We start from the raw sequence: 21,205 nt of genomic DNA, 5'->3' as shown, positions 1-21,205 counted from the left end.
TGGAGAGGGAGGTGCTGAGCTCTTCTCCCTGGTACTCAGTGGCAGGGCACGTGGGAATGGTGCAAAGCTGCACCAGGGGAGGTTTAGACTGGAGATTAGGAAGCATTTTTTAACCAAGAGGGTGGTCAAACACTGGAACAGGCTTCCTAGAGTGCCTGCCAGTGTTTAAGAGGCATTTGGACAATGCCCTTAAATAAGATGGTGTAGCGTTTGGTCAGCTCTGAAGTGGTCAGGTGGTTGAACTAGATGACTGTTGTAGGTCCTTTCCAACTCCTATTCTTTCTATTCTATTCTATTCTATTCTATTCTATTCTATTCTATTCTATTCTATTCTATTCTATTCTATTCTATTCTATTCTATTCTATTCTATTCCATCTTGTGTGGGGGCTGCTGCCGTGCACCCCCTCCCATGGCAGGGTACATGAGTGGAGTGAGAACTAGGCTGTGCCCCAGCTTGTGCCACTGCTCCCCTCTGCTCGTGGGCAGTGGGGACGTGTGGCCTCGGGCACTGGGCAGAAACAGGGACACGGGGGGGAGGTGAGAGTCATCCTGGTGAGGTGGGAGAGAAGGAAGCAAGAGGGACGGTCGAAGTTGGCATTCTTCTTCTCTGCCCCTGGATGTCCCATGTTTCCACCCATCTGTCCCTGCCGTGTGGTGCATTGCCGACCGCCGTCTGTTCCGCCCCACAGCTCCCCGCTTTCTCTCGGCGCTGCTGGTGCTTCGCTGCATTTCACATCGCGGGGTTTTAGTCACGCAACGCCTGTGGTCTAAAGCGCCGTGTGGTTGCGCCGGGAGGACACAGAAGCGATGCAAAACACTCCTGTAAATAAAAGCTGAGCTCTGCCTGCCCGAGCGCCCGTGTGCGGAGCCGCGACACCCTCCCAGGGCGCCTGAGAGCCTGGTTTCGCGTGGGAGAAGGGAAGAGGAGGTGTGAGGCAGCGGCGGGGCCCGGGGCTGGGCTGCAGCCGGGCGCGGGGAGCGGGCTCGCTCGCTGCCGGCCCCCGCGGGGCGCAGGCAGGAGGAAAGGGGTTAAGTTCCGCCAGCCCCTTCGGGGAGGGGTGGCGGCGGGGGCGCTGCCGGAGGGGCTGCGGCGGCTCAGGTTGATTTGGAGTGGGCGACGGCGGCCTGGCGCAGGCCCGCGGCGGAGGAAAAGCGGCTTATATCCCCCCCCCCCCGGTTGCCATGGAGACGGGCGGGTGGCGGCGGCGGGGCTGTCAGTGAGGGATCGCACCGGGCACCGGGGCGGCGGCGGAGGGGAGGCCGCGGAGGCGGCAGCGGCGGCGGAGGCAGCGGCAGACATGGACTCGCACTGCGACTGTGCCGAGCCTCCGGCCGCCGAGCAGCCGTCGGGGAGGATTAACAAAACCGCCTTCAAACTGTTCAAGAGGAGGAAATCCGGGGGCACCATGCCGAGCATCTTCGGGGTGAGGAGCAAAGGCGGGGAGGGGAAGGGCGCCAGCAAAGCGGGGATGGTGCGGAGCCGGACGCACGACGGCTTGGCCGACGCCGTGCTGGAGAGCAGCAAGAAGGAGGAACCGGGCGGCGGCGACCCGCAGAGCAAGGAGGCGCAGGGCCGGCCGGCCGGCAGCCTCGGCGTCTCCCCCGGCAGCTCGGTGGCCAAGTCGCACAGCTTCTTCTCCCTGCTGAGGAAGAACGGCAGGCCGGAGAACGGCAAGGCGGAGAGCGCGGATCCGCGGGCTGGCGGCAGACAAAAGAAGGGGCTGAAAGGGCTCTTCAGCAGCATGCGATGGCATAAAAAGGACAAAAATGGCAAGGAGGAGAGGGGGGAAACCTCAGAGATCCCGTCTGGTCTTATTATGCCGGGGTCCCTGACTGCCAGCCTGGAGTGCATCAAGGAGGAGACGCCAAAACCTTTGTCTGAAACTCCGACCAGCGCAGGAGACACGGGGCTGGAACCGCCCGGGGAGAAGCGCAGCGGCGAGGCACAGGTCTCAGCTGAGGAGCCCGAAGCGGGAGCTGGGGAGTTGCAGGACAGCAGCCCCCCGCCCAGGGAGGCCTCTGCTGCTGCTGGAAGGCAACCCGAGGAGCTCGGCCACCAGCAACCGGACCCGAGCGCTGGAGAGGTTGGGACTGCGAAGGATGCGGCCATAACAGGTGACATTCCAATAACGACTATCCCCCCTGTTGAACCTCACTGTGATAGCGGTCAAGAGATGGCAGCCGCCCCTGACCCTTCCTCTGTTGATCCACCCTCAGAGCAATCGATTGATCGTATTTGTTTGATGTTTGCTGACGTGACTTCACTGAAAAGCTTTGACTCTCTTACAGGCTGCGGAGATATTATTGCGGACCATGAGGAGGATGTGGGCGGCGGGAGTGGCGGCTGTGAGAAGAGCACCCCTGGGCCCAGCAAGCTGGGTCCCTCCAAGAAGCAGCCCACCATGGTGGCCTACCAGGGAGGAGGGGAGGAGATGGCCAGCCCGGACCAGGTGGATGACACCTATCTGCAGGAGTTCTGGGATATGCTGTCGCAGACAGAGGAGACCCAGGCAGAAGGAGGAGGAGGAGGTGGAGGAGGGGTAAAGAAGCCTGAGGGGTTGAAGGAGAACCGAGGTACCGAGGGGGCCCAGAACAGGGTGGCGGCAAAACGTGGTGGCCTCCGCCAGATCCCAGTTCACCTCAGCCACAAAGAGGAGCAGAAGGGCAGAGAGAAGGAACAACATGAAGGCGTCCCAAACAGTGACGAGGGCTACTGGGATTCTACCACCCCTGGTCCTGAGGAAGATGGCTCCACAAGCATCCAGAAGGAGACCATTCCCAGGGACAGCTACAGCGGGGATGCTCTCTACGACCTCTACACTGAGCCAGATGAGAACCCACCAGCAGGGCCTACGGATGAAGAGGTCACCTGCGTGCCACGCTCCAAGCCCGTGTCTCCAATAACGACCACGTGCTCACTGAAGACACCCTCAAGCACAATGAAGGACTCCAAGATACCCATCAGCATTAAACACCTTTCGTCGCATCCTGCCAGCCATGGAACAGATGCCAGTAACAGCCATCATGTTGCACACCATCACCTGGCCAAAAGTGAGATGCACAGAACAAAAATCCCCGTCTCTAAAGTCCTGGTACGCCGGGTCAGTAACAGGGGCTTAGCAGGGACAACAGTGAAAGCAGCCATGTACCACGACAGTGCCAAAAAGTAGTTGAATAAGAGGTGGAGACAAAGATGGACAGTAAGGTCAGCATGTGAAAGTCTGCACAGGAGATCACAGATAACGAATTAGTTTTGCGTCACCTGAAGAAAGGCACCTAAAAGACTTCCTTCACTGTACTTTGTGGGCCTGCACTTCTGAATACCTTCTTACTAGACTGTATGGCTGAATATAAAAAGTTGACTTCTTTTCCAGCACTTTTTTTACATTTGTATCTTTTTTCTGCAGCACTAAACACTGGGGAGGTTCATTTTTACATGCCTTTTTGGAACTTGGATTATGAACCATGCATCCTCACGCAAAGCAGTGCCACGAGTTCTTCAAGAGAACAGAGTTACGAAGGGAACAACATGAGAGGTTCTCCAATACACTTTTAATCGTTTCCAGGGGAGGAGTGGAGGGTGGATGCCTGGCTTCAAAAATGGTGTTTGCTCTACAAGATGTTGGAAAAAATGCCAAGCAAAACCCAACCAACCTAACAGGTATTTTACCTGCTGTAGGAACGAGAGCACTGCTCAGCAGCAGACTTGATTGACTTGTGTGCAGTAGCTAACTAAGGAGTTAGGTGGACTTGTCTAACAGGAAAACGTATTTTTGTTTGTCTGATTGGTTTTGATCTGGTCTAATGTAAATGGGTAACAGAGACACCTGACATAAGTTCAGATGTTTACATCAATACTTTTCCGATAATGTATACAATCAGGTTCAGGGAAACAATTTACTAAATGCCAATATATACACACCGTTCACATTTATACAATAACTTGCTCGCCATGTGTAAATATATACATATTTTAGCAGATTTACTTCAATGCTACAGATTTTTTATATAAAAAAATAAATCACCTGTCTGTATTATCTAGAGTTTAAACAAGAGTTAGTTTTTATAGGTAGATAATTTTACAGTTCTAAAGTGATAGAACTTTGTGTAAGTACCTTAATTTAGAGCAAAACTCTGTTTTGTATGAGCTCATGCATCCCCAGATGAGTAAGTCTGAAGTGCTGATTTTATTCTGGTGGCATATTCCATGGTTCAGAGCTGAGGTTCTGACAGCATTGCCACTGCAAACCTCTATTTTCAGGGGTTTAGACAAAGTTGCTCTGGGCTTAAATCTTACAGAGAAGGAACCCAGGAAAGAACATGTTTTTTAATTATTATTTTTTAAAATATATAAGATTAGTTTTTGACTATTTAAAGAAAGTTTGGGTTCTCGTTGGTTTTTATTTTCACTCTTAATAATGTCAGAATAATTTTACTTTAAGAGAGAAAAAGAAATATGGTAAGCTAATGATACATAAAATGGTCTGATAAGCTTGGATCTTATGAGAAATGGATTAATGGCCAGGAAGTTTTTGAATAGTGGCTAGTGTACATGGGCATTGACACCATTTCAAATAAATTTAATAGGGTTTTAATGTGCCTGAGGACATATTTTTATGATACACTGAAAAAGCTCCAAAAATCACAGAAGTCTAAAGGTAAATGTTATGTATTTACAAAATATTTTGATATAAGTATTTAATCATCAGACCACAGTTAATATAAAATATATGCTCCAGTGTATCCAAAAAATAATATACATTTTAAAAATATACATGTCTATATTATGCAGAGAATCCTAAATTCATGTCATTGAAGCTAATGGGTCTGATCTTACATAACAGTTGGTTTTATTGTCTCTTAAATTGAAAGGAAAAAAAAAGATATATACAGAATATACATTTGAAGGATATTAAGGTTATAGATTAACCATAAAAAGCCAGGAAATGCTGTAATAAGAGTTGTATATGTGTGTGGTTCACTGGGGAAATTACCTTATAGTCACAAGGGTAAAATTGGTATCTAGTTCTGAAATGACTGCAGGATTTAATACCAAACTGCAACAGCCCAGTGAATGAGGAGAAAGTGTCAGTTTTCCTGATCAGTTTTCATGGTTTGAATAAGAACCTTAATATACTTCAAATAATAATATTTTATATGTTTTCTTTCTAACGTGTATGTGTGTGGTTTTCTACATGCCTGCTCACATAGAGGTGTTGTACATATGCATGTGTAGTCAGAACGCGCCTCCTCCTGGGCTGTGTGCCCCTGGGCAAAGGCGCACACCCATGCACACTCGTGTGAACACACTCATGCACACTCGTGTGAACACAGCCGTGTGCGCACGCTCCCGCGCGGGCTGAGGCGATGTGCTGTCGATCTATCTCAACACGCTGGCAGCGATTTCCTTTGCCTGAGGAAGGGATTTGCATTTGGCCTGATTCTGCTTCTGCATTTTAGAAAGTTAAAGCTGAAATACCGTCAAAAGGATCAATGTACAGAACACAGACTATTATCCTGTTCCTCAGCCCTAAGCTTAACATTCATTTTTTTCTGTTCTTTTGTTTTCTCTTACTGTAAGGGACACATCTTTCCTTGCATGACAAGTCTGCAGAAAAATCCTAATTCCCCATTTTGTTATAAGGAAAAATTGTGCAGAGAGATTCTGTAGGAAGTTGAGAGGGAAGGAGGATGTGGTGAGCTTGGGGTAGTACCATACAAACTGGAAGCACTGAGTACAGGTAGTAAGAGCTGTGCATCCTTAAAACCACTAAAAGATATCAGCTACCATCTCTACGGGACTTGTGTGTGGCAAATTGTTAATCGTATGCATTTTGTTTGCATTGTGGCATGTCTGTATTGAGAAACCAATAGAGTGGCACTAGACTAGCTCCCTCTCACATAACGACTAACACGAATCATCATTAAAATGCTTTGGCTTCCCTTCATTTTTCTCTCTCTCCTTTGTTTTCTGCCCCATTTTTCCTCTGTCCTCTGCATGCTGGCGGGTGGCTTCCCCCCGGTGCTCACCCCAAAGCGTGGGGCGGGAGGGCGGCCACGCTGCTGCCAAGGCCAGGGGCTCCCCGGTCGCTCCTTCGAGCTTCCTATTGCGTACCCCATGTAAGTACCTTTTGCAAATCTCTTGGTGGTTCGTTGGGCTGCTTGCTATGTACATATTTTAAGGACAATCATATCCTTAAAAGGAAAATGGGAAAGTAGCTCGTAGTAAGGCGTCAGTATTTTGAGTCATTGCGACATACTGACGTTGATTCAGGGTAATTGTTGTGTGAGAGTAAAAATACAATTTAATGCTCAAATTAACTTTGTATTTATAAAACTCATTTTTGTCTTTAAGCCATCTATGTTTTTTATTTTGGACAGTAATAGAAAATTTCATATTTACTAGGGCTTTCAATTTTCATAGAGATATATGTATAAATCCACACAATGCCTGAAACAATCATTTGAAGAAGGTTCAAAGGCTTTCTTTAGACCTATATTTAATTCCTGAAAGATCCCTGTAAGATACTGTGAGATGCCTAAGAACAAACAGTCAATGGCTTGCTGGATTTAAAGGCTGAGATGTAAAGAGGTAATAGTCCTGAGGCATTCTGTGGTGGTTTGCATTGTTATTTATGTTACCCTGTTCAAGCATATCTTTTCCTTGGCTTTGGTAGGAATCAAGGTAGAAATGGTGTTCTGAGTCCCAAAGATAACATTCCCAATGCTGTCACCGTTTTATTTTCTTAAAGGATACTTTTCTTAATTTGTTTTATTTGTTATTTTGTGGTCTGAATGATACTTTGTAATTATCAGCTTGTATGTCATTCATAAAGGATTTTGTAGATCAGGACTTGGCATTTAGTTATATTTATTCTTTGCACTTTCAGGTCACTACTGGTAAATTTTATATGTTCTTAGAGTATTTCTATATATTGCATAGTGTTTTATAGCTATCTACAGTGATTTCAGTGGTATTCATTCCTATCCTATATATCAGCACAAAAGATTTCCTTTCAGTAGCATGAAATGATGTTTTTGTGGACTTCTTTTGTCATTATAGGAGTTAAATTTCCTGTACTATATGTGTGGCCTGCAACAGACATAACAGGTCTTATTTTCCCTGTAGTGCATATGCATTTTGCTCTTACCAGTAATTGGACTCAAAGACATGTAGTAGATTTCAGAAGAAATTCCATTATTAGAATAAGAAAAAACTGTGTTCGGTCTTATTCCATCAACCACCAGCATTTTCTTCACCCACTGTGAATATCCTCACTGTCATTCAGGGCAGTAGAGGACTGAATTTTAAGAATTACAAGCATAGATGTACAGTATGGAAATTAATTCACTGATTATTTTTTAATGAATCTTACTAAATTATTTATCTAAGCTAAGCGAATATTGCACCAAAGTCTTCAAAACACCTGATACAGATGGTATTTGTAGTTAGATGCTATAAATGCAGATGAGCCAAATTAACAGGCTTTGCTTAGCAAAGCAAACCTTTGTTGTTTCTTAAATTTGTAGTACTGCCTGAGCTTCCAGATCAAAGGGAGTCAATGATTCTGCTTTGTTGCCATGCTCAGAGTTGGTTTTTTTTTCCAAGTCTAATGGACTACTTTCAGAAAAGGCTTTTCAGCAAGATAATTGTATGAAAGAGACAGTTGACAGTAACAATAGCCACTTACGAGGCAGATGGTTATCTAACAGCCACAATGGGGGAGTCTAAGCAAGGTGGCCTGAAAATGTATTTTCATAGTTACTGATATGAAAGACTGAGGCTTCTGTCTTGGAAAAACAAATTGACACTGACTCAAAGATGCTGCAGAGTCTTGGCATAGTTGACATGTGACAGCTCCTCCAGGGTTTGGGGTTTTGAAATTATTTTATTTTTAATTCTGGCTTTTCCTTTTTTTTTTTTTCGCTTTTGCTTTGTTTATTTCTTCATTACAATGACATAACCCCACGTGTCTGAACAGAATTGCACAACAACTGATTCTTCTGAGATTCAGTGCTGAGAGTACACTGTCAGTTGTCTTCAGTAGCCTGGGACTGGTTCCCACTGAACACCCTTCCCTTCCACTGAGGGATGGGGCGGATGGGATAATGGGATTCCCTTGTCATGAATCCACGTGCTGTTTACTGTGAGCTGGAGGTATCCAAGACTGCCTTGCTGTTTGTGTTCAGGGGACAGTTTATTTTTATTTTGACTCACAGGAATTTTTTAGCTCATCCTTAGCTCACATCTTGTTTTCGTTGTGAGCATCTCAGCTAGGAAAGCTCAACATCGATTTGGTGTTTCCCAGATCCATTCCATGTAGAGAGAAATGGAAGAACTTGTCATATGCAAAGGAATAAGAGCTGTAACCACTTTAGCCACATCCTGAGGGGGCTTTATTCCTGCAAAAAGCAGGTTGTTAAAGCTCTTTTTGCCTTAGAGGGCTTCTCCTTCCAAGCCAGTGAGTATTATTGCCTGGGACCCCCCCTTTTTTTTTCTCTCTCTCATTCCATCTCAGCCATACTGCAGTTGCTTGGGAAACTTGAGATTTTTGTTCTAGTCTTCCAGTGCTAGAAAAGAAGAGCTGCTGCCAGTGTGCCAGGAGGTCTTTGCTCTTACTTCTTGGTCTTGAAAAAATCAATTCACCTTCAGAACAAGTGGCAAAGTTATTTAAAATGGAAATCTCTGCTGTGTAATCTCATACATGTGGGTGAGGATGTTGAGTGATATTTTGCATAGAGTGGAATATACCCCTCCATTTTTCTGTTGAGGACAATTGAGCATATCTAGCAGGGAAACATAACACTCTTGTAGGAAAGCCCAGAAGCTGTTTGTTATGGAGACTGTGCCCACATTTTCTTTATCTTTGGCAAGAACTGCTTTCCTTTTGTGCATATTTAAATAAAGAGAAACAAAGTTTTAGTGGAGAGAGGAATATGTTATGTACTTCACAGGGCAAGGAGTTTAAACTCCTAGGCTAAAAGACTTCTTGTAGCAATGGCTAAAAGGCTTCTTGCAGCAGTGGCTAAAATAAGATTGCTTTGCCTACTTTAACATCACATCCAAGAAGTGCTCTGCAATAGATGCTTGTGCAGCTATGGCCACAAAGTTAGAAAGCTGGCATTTGCCAACACAAAGATCTCTTTCCAAGGTCCAGTTCTGCTGTGGCAAAGCTTCCACTGACTCCAGCAAGAACTGACAAAGGTCCTTAATCTCTTATTCTTAAGGAAATAGGAAGTGTTTCTTAAATAAGTCTTCCCTTTTTTAAAAGATGAACATTATTCAGGTGATTGTGTAGTCTTTTGCATTACTATAGTAGTAATTTCCCTGATCTGAATGCAAAACATGTCTTTCCATTGTTTTTCCATCTTAACAAGCAGCCACTCCTGCACATAACTCTGGTGCTCAGCATGTTTAAATTACAGCTAACGCAATCACTGCCTTCCTTAATTTAACTTGTGATGGCAAAACCAGGACCAGATCCTTTCCAAAGCACTAAACCCCCTGCCTATTGTGTTGCTGTTCATGTGTTTTTGATACGGTAACTGAGGATGCCTCCCTTTAATTATTGCGTAGCCATGTTTTAAATCTGTTTTTAGGACGAACAGTGTATAGGGACTGAATGGTAAGATATTTAATAGATTTTTGTTATTTTGGATGATGTTGCATCAAAATAGTTGCTATTTCAGTATCAGGTTGTTTCCATGGGCTTTTTATGCAGATGCACTGGAAGCTTTGAACATAATGTGCTCATAAAACAAAAATTGGCTACATCTGCTTTGAGTTAAGCCTGACCTTAAAATGTAACAGTTACACATCTGGTGATATTTCTTGGTTAATGGCAGCAAAGGGGAAGGCCTGCCCCAACTCACCTGCACCCCATGGACTGGGGGAGCAAGGCACTGTCACCAGAATAATTTGCTGTCTGACCCTGCCCTGTGGTCCCAGCAGAGGACTGCGGGGTGTCAGCATGTAGAGGTGTCGGACAGGTTGGAGAGCAGCAGGAAAAGCCAGGATGGCAAAGCTGTGATGGGATGGGAGGGTTGGTAGGGTGGCTGGGAGATGGGATGAAAGCAAGGGACCTGTGGTGCTTATGGAAGAAGAGAGTTAAACATATGCCTATAAAATCTGGCTCCTTTTATTTTCTTGCATTGATGCTGGGATTGCTGTGTCACACTGAGTTAGGAGCCAGACTGTGTGGGTCTGGCTGTGCTGAAGCCAGGGCTTGTGCCAGTGGCCTGCAGTGTGACTGTTCTCGTCAACACCTGAGCAGTCCCCAGTGCCCTCATTTCTGAAGGCAGTTTTAGCAAAGAGACTTCTGCAAATCCCCTGTAGCCCAGCACCAACGCATGGCTTCTCAGTGAGCTTCCACCCTCATTTTTTCGGGGGTGTGTGAAGACCCAAGCCCTTGGCAGGGTGGTGAGTACTGGCTGTACCATTGCAGCCCAGGTCAAGGGGGAAGGGAGTGTAAGACACACTGTGCAGGCAGCAGCAGCACCAAGTCCTAGGTAGAGCACAAGTAACTTTCTGCAGCACGTGGCTCGATAAAAGCAATGTTATCCTGCTTTTCGAAAGAAGGAAAAAGACCAGAGCTGTTGCTTTTGTGTAAAATTGAAGTAAAGCCTCTGTCGTGGGACAGATTGCAACAGCTAGACACTATCTCAGTCCACAGTATTCCCTCTGAAATCAGTGGATCTGTTAGTGGTGTCGGTTGTTATTTAGATTGAGCAAAGATCCCATAATTTGGCACCGTCTGAATTTTCCTTGCTACGTTTGTCAGCAGAGCCTGTCTCAGAAAAGCTCTAGTGTTGAGGCTTGTGGCCCTTTTGAAATGGGAGATAAGGTGTGAATTTGGCTGGTGGAAAATACAGATTCAATAAATTCAGAAAACCCAGCATGGCTTCAGTCTTTTGTCACAGCCCAACTCTGCTAAATAGCACGGTGTGCCTGAGGAAAATGCAGCAGGGACTGCTCCACACTGCAGCTGACAAACCGATGCTCTCGGGGTTTCCTACATGCTGAAAGGGACAGATATGTCCTGTTAGAAGTGGCTTAACTTGTTTCTGTAAGAAGTGTTATAGCCGATGGATCACTGTTAATTACAATTTTCCCTTGTATTTTTGTGTCAGCCACTTTTAGTAAGGTAGCACATGACCTGTTCAAGGTAATGAGCGAGTAAAGCCAGAACTCCCCGCTTTCTTATCTCAATGGTTTGCTAATAATCTAGTGAGTCTGTGTGCACCAACTTTTTCTTAGTGAAAGCTCACAACACTACGGGGGGTGTTTTCATAACAGACTGTTAGACACACTCTGATCCTTTCCACCTATACGAACTTGGATGAGTATGTGTCTCCCTGAATCACTGTATTCTTGACGTAATTACAACCTGATAGCAATAGATGTCTTTTTTCCCTGGCAGTTCACAAGGATATATTAATCAGTGTTTATTATATTTTTAATTCTGTAAATATTTATTTTGGTACTCTGTGTATTTATTGGCACTGATTCTGGTGTTTGCTAATGTGTCATTGTAAATGTTGATGGTTTCAATAGTCTTGCTTCTAATGAATGTAAGGAACTCAGACTAACTGCACTTTTCTTCCATTCAAAAATCTTACAGTGAAAAATATTCCCACTGTCATATTATGTGTTATAATGAATCCGGTTAATAAAATCAGTTGTCACTTTTCATTGATGAACGTGAAAGTTACTTTTTGATGTTCAAGCTAGAGATAGAACCAGTCTATTCAGTGCACTGGAAAATACTAGGCATTTGAAAGCAAAACATTATGGAATTATGTCCCTAAAATAGCATAACAGAGAATACTTGGGCATGGGTGCACTTTCATTTTTATGTAGAAATGCCTTTAGCAGTTTTACTAATAACATCATAGAATAACAAGACTAAGTTCTGGTCTTCCATTTCATCAGCATGTTCTTTTTCTTTTTCCTTTTTTTTCCCCTTTAAACCTTTTAAACAATGTAAATGTACTGAATTTAATTTTGTTTTTCAAATCAGCTTTGCTTCCAGGTTGTCCTGGTTGGGAAGCTGGCAGGGAAGCTGGTTCTTTTGGCACAAATTGGCTTTGGAGTTGCAGTTTTGGTGTGACAACTAGAGAATGCAGTCTGCTCTAAGTTACATTTCCCGCCTTTAAAACTAGGACTTGATTGCTGTGACTATGAAGTGACATTCATTAGAACCTCTGTTTTGCAACTTTCTCTGAATTTCTTGCATTTAGAAGATGCATAAAGCAGTTGTATCAGTCTAGTTTTAAACCTTATGCTTATTTACTTCACTCAGCTAAGTAGCACTGCCTGCTGAGAGTTCTTCCATGTTACTGCTTGTCCATGGAAGATACTGAACCAGCCAGAATACAAACTGAAATAATATCTGCTCAAAAGTTTTCAAGAAACAACAAAGCAAAAAGTGTGAATTATGCAAGTAAGGAACAGGACATGGTGACACAGTATAAATTGATCCTATGTTCACAAAAGCATAGCTTGTCTTTCCAATAGCTGGAATGAGGCTGAAGAAATGCTTTCCCAGTGATTTAATGCACAAGTAATTTTACATTCAGGCCTTCTCAGCCTATGTCCCCTATTGCATGTTCATGTCTTTTACCCTATGCATCTGGAAGTAGAAGAGTTGCGCTTTAAATTATTCCCTGCTGCAGAAGGTTGCCTAGTGATTACCTTGCCTATGTCCAAGTATAGCTACCAGGATTTTCTGGGGCAAAGGGGTTGCAATGAAGTGCAGGGCAAAAGTACAGCAACCTCATGAATCTTGATAGCTGTAGACCTGGGTGATGCAGCTGTTAACACCTTCCACAAAACCTGACTAGAACGACCTGGCAGATCCACTGTGACAGAAAATCTGAAAAGCCTCCTAAATGAAGGAGACTTGGCCCAAATATTCTTTTTGAAATCAAGATGAAGAGGCTGAGTTTCTAACATAGAGCTAAAAGTCTTTTCTCAATTAAAACCAAGACTGATCATTCCCAACAGTACATCTCTATGATTTTCATGCCCACCTTACTGGAAAAAGTGTTTGCAATGGGAGTGGTGACCTGGAAATCTCCCTGTGGCCAGTTTGTTGAAGATGAATGCTCCATTCAATTTGCAAATCTATCAAGCAAGAAAGAGAAGAGAATATTCTTGACTCCCAATAATTGGTAAGGAATACTGGCAAGACTAATGGACCGATCAACCGACTGTGAGAGCGTACTAGTCTCATTTTAAATCCTTTCCCTTGAATCATTGTATTTTTCCCTTTCAAAGTGATCGTACAGGAGCTATTTACTAGGAGCTCACATTGAGCAGACGTCTGCTCCTACCTACCACGTTGCACATCTGCTTCCAATTAAAACCTTTCCACAGTGACCTGAGGGGGATGGGAAGGAGACTCGAAAGTTCTGCAAAGGGTTATTTCAGCAGCCATGGATGCCACTGTGGCAGCTGAGGACTAAGAACCTGCTTCGTCTTGAATGACACATCACTCCTTTTGTTCTGCAAAGACCCTAAGCACTCAGCTGAGATATTCAGGTAGACCCTGGGAACAGGAGATCACCTGTTCTGACTAATGAAGGAGACTTGTCCTTGACTAATATGTGTATTTTTTCCAGCGTAAGAAAAATGAACACTTTTTTGTAAGATATAGATGGGGTCTCACAGCCACTGTTCTAAATAGAACAAGACAAGTGCAGGGAGTCTGTTGAAGTACAACTCCCCACAGCTACTCCAAAGACTAACAAACAACCCATGCTGATGCTGTGTCCTTATGCAAAGACCTTTCTCAAAGTGGCTCTGCAGCATTCCCACGTGAGTCCCAGGTGAGATGACCTAGAGCCAAGGGTTGCCACCAGAGTGGAGCGGGGGCTTGTGCCTGCCAACAAAGTGCTGGGCCAGACCAGAGAGATCCAAGTCCCTCTCCCAATGCTTCCTTTCCAGGTGGTAGTGACTTGATTTACAGAAGGCTGCAGGTACCACATTTTAAAGTCTGATCCACAAAATCAGCTGCTTCTAGCTGTGGTCTTGCTCAGAACTTCTGGTGTGAGGTGTTATGATAAAATTTCACTGTCACTTAAGCACCTGCACCGGGAAGGCTCAAAAGTGTCATGTGCCTGGGTCTGCTCTCCCCTATGTTGTGATGGGAGTCATGGACAGGCTCTTCTTCTGGCTGTGTCAGCCTTCTCTGTTCGTGTCACTTGAAATTCAGAGGTCCTTTGGGCAGAGGAGAGACTTGAGTAAAGATCCTCTGAGTGAAGGTCTTGAATGAGCAGGAGTTGACTGGGGTAGAAGTGCAGCAACCTCACAGAGGTGGGTGGGAGAAGTTGAGGCAGCTAAACCTAGGGCAGCCAGAAGCCTTGCGGGCAGCTGTGTCCTCTCCTGCTTCGCAGGGCAATGGTTGCCTCCAGGGCACCTTTGTGGCTCAAGGTGCTTCAAGAACACATTCAGCTGTAGGCTACCACGTGCTGAGCTCCTTGCATGGAGCTGGGAATGCGCAGGGTGACATGCAGAATACAAAGTAAACAAAAATCCTATGACTGAACAGTATTTTAAGGACAGAAATTATGGTAAATCTGTATGGCATGTAAAGCAAATATGGTCCGTTCCTGCCCAGCTCCATTTTTTCACCTGTAAAGATGAAAACACAACATAAAAAAAAAAAGGTTTGAATAAATAGAGGCAAATGTGTCTTAGTAAACATGAGTAGCGAAAAACTTGCTCTTGATTGTGGCTGTGAAATTACTGGCCACAACATAAAGTAGACATGAAAAAACATCTGTTCTACTAAAATGAGGTAGAGGGTCAGAAAAATGATGGTAACAAAAATAAAGTTGATTGTTCTGAGTATTTCTTAAGGAAAAATGCAGACAGATAAGAATTAAACTAGTCTTGATCTGTCTTTTCAGTAGTGATATATTACATCTACATCTGTCTTTCTCTGAGTTTCTACCCTTCACATTCTGCACTAGTAGATTTTGTTTACTGACAGATAACAAATCATACAAATATGCAGCACTTACAGTGAAGAAAACAGTCGTGCTACTCTTCTGCTTATAGATGTCTTTTTTTCCCCACGTGTTAACAAATTAAGCTTTTGATCCTTCCATTTAGACCATATCCAGTCATTATTATGCCACCTTATTATTATCCTAATGCTGCTTTCTCAGGGGCTTAGAATATTTATGTCTATCACCACTACATGATGTTGAATTTGCATGTTTTATGAAAAAAAGAGTTGAACCAGATTATACAGTTAAGTTAACTTGTCTATGCCAGATCTTCATTCTCTCTGAAGACGTAACATGTATTCAGACCGATTTAAAATAAATTACTGTATTGGAAAACAAAACAGACATCAGAGCACAAGCATAAAGGCAAATGTCAGCCCCTGGCTCCAAAACAACCAGGACCCTCAATCCGAGCTATGAAACCTTACATTTCTGCCTCAGCGCAGGCAAACACACAGCACTATTTATAGCATAGCCTTTTACTACCCTTCTGTTAGAATAGGCTTCATCGGAGGATTTACATGACTAACCAAAAGCAAAAGGCTTTTGTACTTGGTTTCCATAAGAGAAACCCAGTGTGAAGTTGGTGTTCACTGGTCTGAATTACAGAAAATATCAGTTACTAGAAAACCAGTTACTAATTCAAAGGCCCCTGTTACCATGGCATAGATCTCCTCTTCCCTTTCCATGCCCCAGATTTAGCACCAATGATGGGAGCTTAATGTAAGCTCAAAAAGAGTGATTCTTACCTCTGAAAAAATAAAATGCATAGTCAAGGAAGACCACAGGTTTTCATGGCAACTAAGGAGTAAAGGGTTAAGACCTAGGAGATGGCTCTGAACCAATAAACATCACAAAAGACTCCTATTAGCAAATGAAGAGCCCAATGTGCTCTCATTTCCCCACTTGTACCTTCAGTTAAACCCTTTGGGCCACAAAGTTACTGTTCCTGCCAAAGACAACAATCAGCCTGAGGTGATTATTTAGGTGCTGTTGCATACCCTGAAGTCTCCTGAAAATGAAAACCAACCCTCCCTTCACCCTCTGATCCAATTTCCAGGGCAGGGCAGGCCCATCAGCTAGTCCCCATCCCTTCATCTTCCTGCGCCAGCTGCGGGCACCCAGGCTGTCCCCAGAGATGCCACTTTTGCACAGATTTGTGCCCTTTTCCTGCTTTCCAGATGGCAGTGGGCTTAACAAGCTTCCCGATTTCTTTTTCCCTCTTGGGATTTCATTTCAATGTTATCTTGTCACATCTGTTTTTCTCCAGTCGGATGATGTGTAGGAACACAAGATACAATGCTTCTTCAGGAGGTTACCAACCAGCAGCTCCTGTGGCCATTTCAGGCCTCCCCGCAGCAGAAGTGTCCCCATGCAGTGAGGATCACTAACGCTCTGGTGTGGCAGGGACAGCTCCTGCCCCAGCTGCTGAACAGAGGTAAGGACCACTTTGTCAAGGTTTGCAGACTGCTTGTTTGCTTGTCTTGTTCTGCGCCACTGAACCTACTATTTCCTCCCTAGAGCTTTTCTGCAGGGCTTCTCGAGGCTTTCTGGTGCTGTCACGGGGCTGGTTAACATGGCTCAGGAAGGAGAAGAACGGCTGGAGAATAGGGCAGGGCATTGGAGTCATGTTGTGATATCCTTTCATGCGTGTCCTCTGTGACCTTCAATGCAAAACTGTACCTCTTTGCTTTTTCCACCTCTAAATGGGGACTGTGATAATTCCACAGGAAAGGTTTAATGTGGCCAAATCCTTCATGTTTTACCCCACTATCTGTGATCTGAGACATGGGTAGGGGCATGGTGCAACAGCAGCACTCTCTTGTTCCCCTCATCGTGCTCAGATTCACCAGGGGCAGAGATGGCCACAACCTTGAGAGAGAAGAGGGAAGGAGAAGCGCTCTTTCCCATATTTTTTTCACAGGATGGAGGTGGTAAATACCCAGGGTTAGGATTTAGATGAAGAGGGGCCACAGAACTGCCTTTCCCTCTCCCTGGCTATGGTGCTGGTGTCCCTGGAGCTCTTCAAAAGTGGGACTAAAGAGCTGGAGAGGAAGAGTGTCAAGGGGAATTGACAGCATCATGGAGCAGTGGGAGAGAGGTGTTACGTAGTCTTTCCTCAGCTGAAGCTCCACAGTGGGGACACTTCCCCTGGTTGGGGCAGGATGAGAGAGCTTCGTCATCTGTTTGTCCTTAGACCTGACTACAGATGCCCTTGCCTCCAGATGGCCTTTCTGCTATGTCCTGCATGGCTTTGACCTGCTGATGGCCACAGACTCTCCACTTTTCTGAAACTAATGGAAGAAACACTAGACTAGGAAAAAATACCTGTCATACAGTGGTATTCTGCTGCATCCCTCACTTCCAGTTTTACACTTGGGATGGCAGCAGTAGTTATTCATCACTCCTGCCATACAGCCAGAAGGCAGCCGTGCGCAGGATTTGATGAGCTGGGTGCTGAACCTCAGCAGAGTGATGTGGTGCTATGGCTTTGCAAAAGGGCAATGCAGGAACTGATATATTGGTAGAACTGGTGACCCATCTGATGAAGAAGTCCATTGCTGTCCACAGCTGCCAGCAGAGGAGATACTTTACAAAGACACCTGAAGACACTATTGTTGATAATTATGTAGTATCTGTTTGGAAAAGGAGGTACCTTTTTAACTTCAGGTAGTGATTTGTCTCTGTTTTGATGAAAATTGTTTGTATGGCTTGTTACCACTGAAGAAATTATTCCCACTCGCATAAATATTCACTTTAAGTGTGTCTTTTGAGGTTCTTAACTTCAGTAATATCCTGTGGCTATGCACTCCACACATGCATTACACTTCACTTAAAAGAGAGAAAGAAAAAAAACACCTTATGAGATATAAGGGAAGTGCTGGAGAAATTTTAGGTCTAGGTAACCTTTTTTAACTGGGCAGGCTCAAAAAGAAATAAAAGTTAGAGAAGGAGGGCATGAGGTTGTTTGAAACAGCCTCGTGATCATGTGTAACTCATGCATTCACAAAGGAAAAATTCAATTTTTTTAGGGGATATTGGTCTGGAGACAAAAGGGATCTCCAGGCCTTCAGCCAGCAGCTGTGACTGGGGCTGATGCTGACCTGACACAGCTTCTCCCCTGTGCTGGGCAGAGCCATCTGGGCTGCACTGCGCCACCCTGGCTTTCACCTTCCCTTCCTGCCCGGCAGGCAGCAGAACTGCTGCCTTATGTAATGGAGGTACTGGGAAACCTAATTCTAAAAACATTTGTTTCCAAATCACATGGTTCTGCTTTATGCTCTGGTAGTTTTTAACCAGCTCCTGGCCGGGTTTATTCTCCTCCTGCCTTTTAAGGATGAGTGTTGGAGAGCTGGGTTCAGCCATGGCTGAGGTGTTGAGCAGCTGCCTCTTGACAGCATCTTGGCAAATGAAAACTGCCATCTTAGCTCTCGGGTAAATTGTCCCATGCCGAGGTCTGCTCATTAGATGTTATATCCCATAGAAGTTAATTTAACAAGATTTTGCCATGGCCTCTATTTCAGTGACTGCTTTTGGTTCCTGAGCAGTATCCTGAGGGCTCCCCAGCCCAGCCTGTAATCTGCCTGAGTGTTGATCCTGCCTCAGCAAGACCTCCTCTTGGGTCTGCTTGGGCTATCCCTTACAGAGCCACAGAATCACAGAGGGGTTGAGGTGGGAAGGGACCTCTGGAGATCATCTGGTCCAACCTCCAATGCTCAAGCAGGGCTACCTAGAACTGGTTGCCCAGGACCGTGTCCAGATGGCTTCTGAATGTCTCCAAGGAGGGAGACTCAGTGCTAGGTCTGTCTCGCTGTGAAATAGTGCTTTCTGATGTTCAGAGGGAACCTCTTCTGTTTCAGTTTGTGCCCATTCCTTCTGGTCCTGCCACTATGCACCACAGAGAAGAACCTGGCTCTGTCTCTTTGCGCCCTCCCTTCAAGTGTTTGTATATAGGCGATATTCCCCTGAGCTTTCTCTGCTCCAGCCTGAACAAGAGAGATGTTTTCTGGAAGTGTCACAGGTCACACTACTGCCAGAAACACATTGGGTAAACATGCTGGAGTCAGAGACTGTCCCTGTTCAGCCCCACAGCATGCTTTGCCCCACAGCAGGCAGGTGTGGGTGCCTGCCCAAAGTCTAGTGAGTCTGGAGAGCTTTTGGGATGACGTGCTTTACCAACAGGGAGAGAAAGGACACAGAAGCCCTTACACTGTGTGTGGTGGCTTGGGGCTGGGAGATGGTGGAGGTGTGGTGGAAGAGGGGGCAAGATCTCTTTCTAAGCAGCGGCTCCAGCTTGTTCTGCCACAATCTGGTGCATAATAGCCCAAAGGAGCCTCCTCACAGCAGGTGTGGTGAAGTTGCTGCTGCTGGCAGTACAGATGAAAGCTGCTGCTTTTCTCCAAGTCCCAGCTCACCCTTCTTTTTCCTGTTAGACATTCTCACAAAGAGACCATTTCCTTTATGAAAGGTAAGGCACCAGCCCAGCAAGCTCTTGAATGTGAAGAGCAAATGATTTATTTAAGATGTCTTTGTGCTCTGCTGGGCACCCTCAGCTGCATGAGAGCCTCTCCAGGCTGGTGCTGAGCTGGAGCCACAGCCCCTGTGGTTTTACAGCATTGAGAGACCAGACGGCATGGGCATCTGCAGAAACCGAGTCCACCCTGAGGAAATGTGTTCAAGTGGAAAAGGCACTTGCAGGACTAAAGGACACCTGTGTTTTAGTCCTGCTTCTCCCATTCACCTGCTGCCTGCATGTGAAGCAGTTCAGTTCTGCTGGGTGTTTGCACAGCGCAGATGTCACTTGCTGGAGCATCTTCTACTCTAGCTGTCCAAGAGTGGGTGCAGGAGAGCAGCCCGGTTTGTGGCTGCTCTTTCTGTCCAAGCCTGTGCTGCCTCCAGGGTCCATCTTCTCCTACCACTTGAAGGTCTGGAAGGTCTAACACAAATTACCTGCATGATACTCCTAATGGGGTGAGTTCCATCACCAACACACGTGATAATTTCCTACCTGTTATCTTCCTCTGTTGCAGCTGTTATCAAACTGTCCCGTGTGGTTTGAACAGTGTACTTCCACTGCGGATCTACCACCCGTGGAAGGGCTTGTGTACTGCCAAGGAGCTCAGGCTCTCACTGGGCTCTGATTCTGCTCTCGATGGTGGACGAGAGCCTCACAGGTTGTTTAGGCTGTGAGAGGATCAGATCTTTGCAGAGCATTTTCCAGCCCTTCTGGTGTAAAAAAGCTACACTGCTTACAGGGCACAATTTCAACTTCCATACAATTCATAAATTCCTTTAATTGCTTAAAGTGCTCTAATTTTTACACCGTTGTGAAAGGATCTTTGTCTACAATGATTGCAGAGGGTCATATTTCTAGCATGGGTAACCATGGCAATGAATAATTCTATTCTCAGGAACTGTGCCAGCTGCTCTAATGCCTTATAGTAGCACCCAAGCAGTTTGCTAATGAGAGACTTCTTGTTTATTGTAGGACATTTTCCCATGTCCATGCACTAGCCTGTAGTTTCTTAAAAGTACATTATTGGAGGAAAAAAAACAAAATCCAAACCAACCAACCAACCAACGAACCAACCAAAACCAAACAAAAAACAAACCCCACAAACAAACAAAACCACAACAAACCAAACCAAACCAAACTCAAACAAGCAAATCTCAGTTAAACAGATGCTCTTGCATGTAAGGTTTTCTTATTTTTTCTTGGAGACTATACTATAAGATACATTATTTAAGGAAATTTATGGTATGCAATAGTGTGTTTTGGTTTTACTACCACCTTCTAAAATAAGGATGAGCCTAGGATGCGCTATAGCAGCTGTTTCTTCCATAAAAAGATACCACCCTGTAAACCAATCTAGGCACAGATACATGCCTTTTATAATTGGAGGAAAGACTTCAACTTTTTAAAATAATTAGGTTTATAAATAATTTGTTTTGAGTAAAGAATAAGTTAAAATTATATTACTTTATTAAATATAAATTATACTTTATAAAATATGTATTACAGCTTGGAGTCAAATTGCTTTGACACCAAAGCATTGAAATTAATCAAAATGTTGTTCTCATCTGTGTATGAATATGATTACTGTACTTGTAAAAAGTTTCAATAAAATAAGTAAAATATATATTCATACATGTTTCATGATTTAAATAGAATTTAATTTATTTTAACAA

General features: G+C 44.7%; 1 protein-coding gene across 2 annotated transcripts; it reads left to right on the top strand.

The window, feature by feature from the left end:
• Nucleotides 1-876: 876 nt before the first annotated feature.
• On the top strand, nt 877-11,693 carry AMER2 (APC membrane recruitment protein 2). 2 transcript variants are annotated; one of them, XM_021286326.2, is made up of 2 exons: nt 1,065-2,116; nt 2,291-11,693. In XM_021286326.2, exons 1-2 carry the CDS (start codon nt 1,300-1,302, stop codon nt 3,169-3,171), a joined length of 1,698 nt encoding a protein of 565 aa, XP_021142001.2. In that variant the 5' UTR covers nt 1,065-1,299; the 3' UTR covers nt 3,172-11,693. The 2 variants fall into 2 exon arrangements, with proteins under 2 accessions (XP_064906326.1, XP_021142001.2); XM_065050254.1 differs by having other exon boundaries at nt 877-11,693.
• The last annotated feature ends 9,512 nt before the right edge of the window (nt 11,694-21,205 follow it).

This window comes from Columba livia, chromosome 1, assembly GCF_036013475.1.
Source record: "Columba livia isolate bColLiv1 breed racing homer chromosome 1, bColLiv1.pat.W.v2, whole genome shotgun sequence".
NCBI classification, from domain to species: domain Eukaryota; kingdom Metazoa; phylum Chordata; class Aves; order Columbiformes; family Columbidae; genus Columba; species Columba livia.
Note: the sequence above shows the minus strand (reverse complement) of the source record. Positions and strands in the feature narration are given on the sequence as shown.

Bases quoted from the DNA above. Each gene is read 5' to 3' on its own strand.
- AMER2 (XM_065050254.1), top strand. From the start codon at position 1,300: ATGGACTCGCACTGCGACTGTGCCGAGCCTCCGGCCGCCGAGCAGCCG.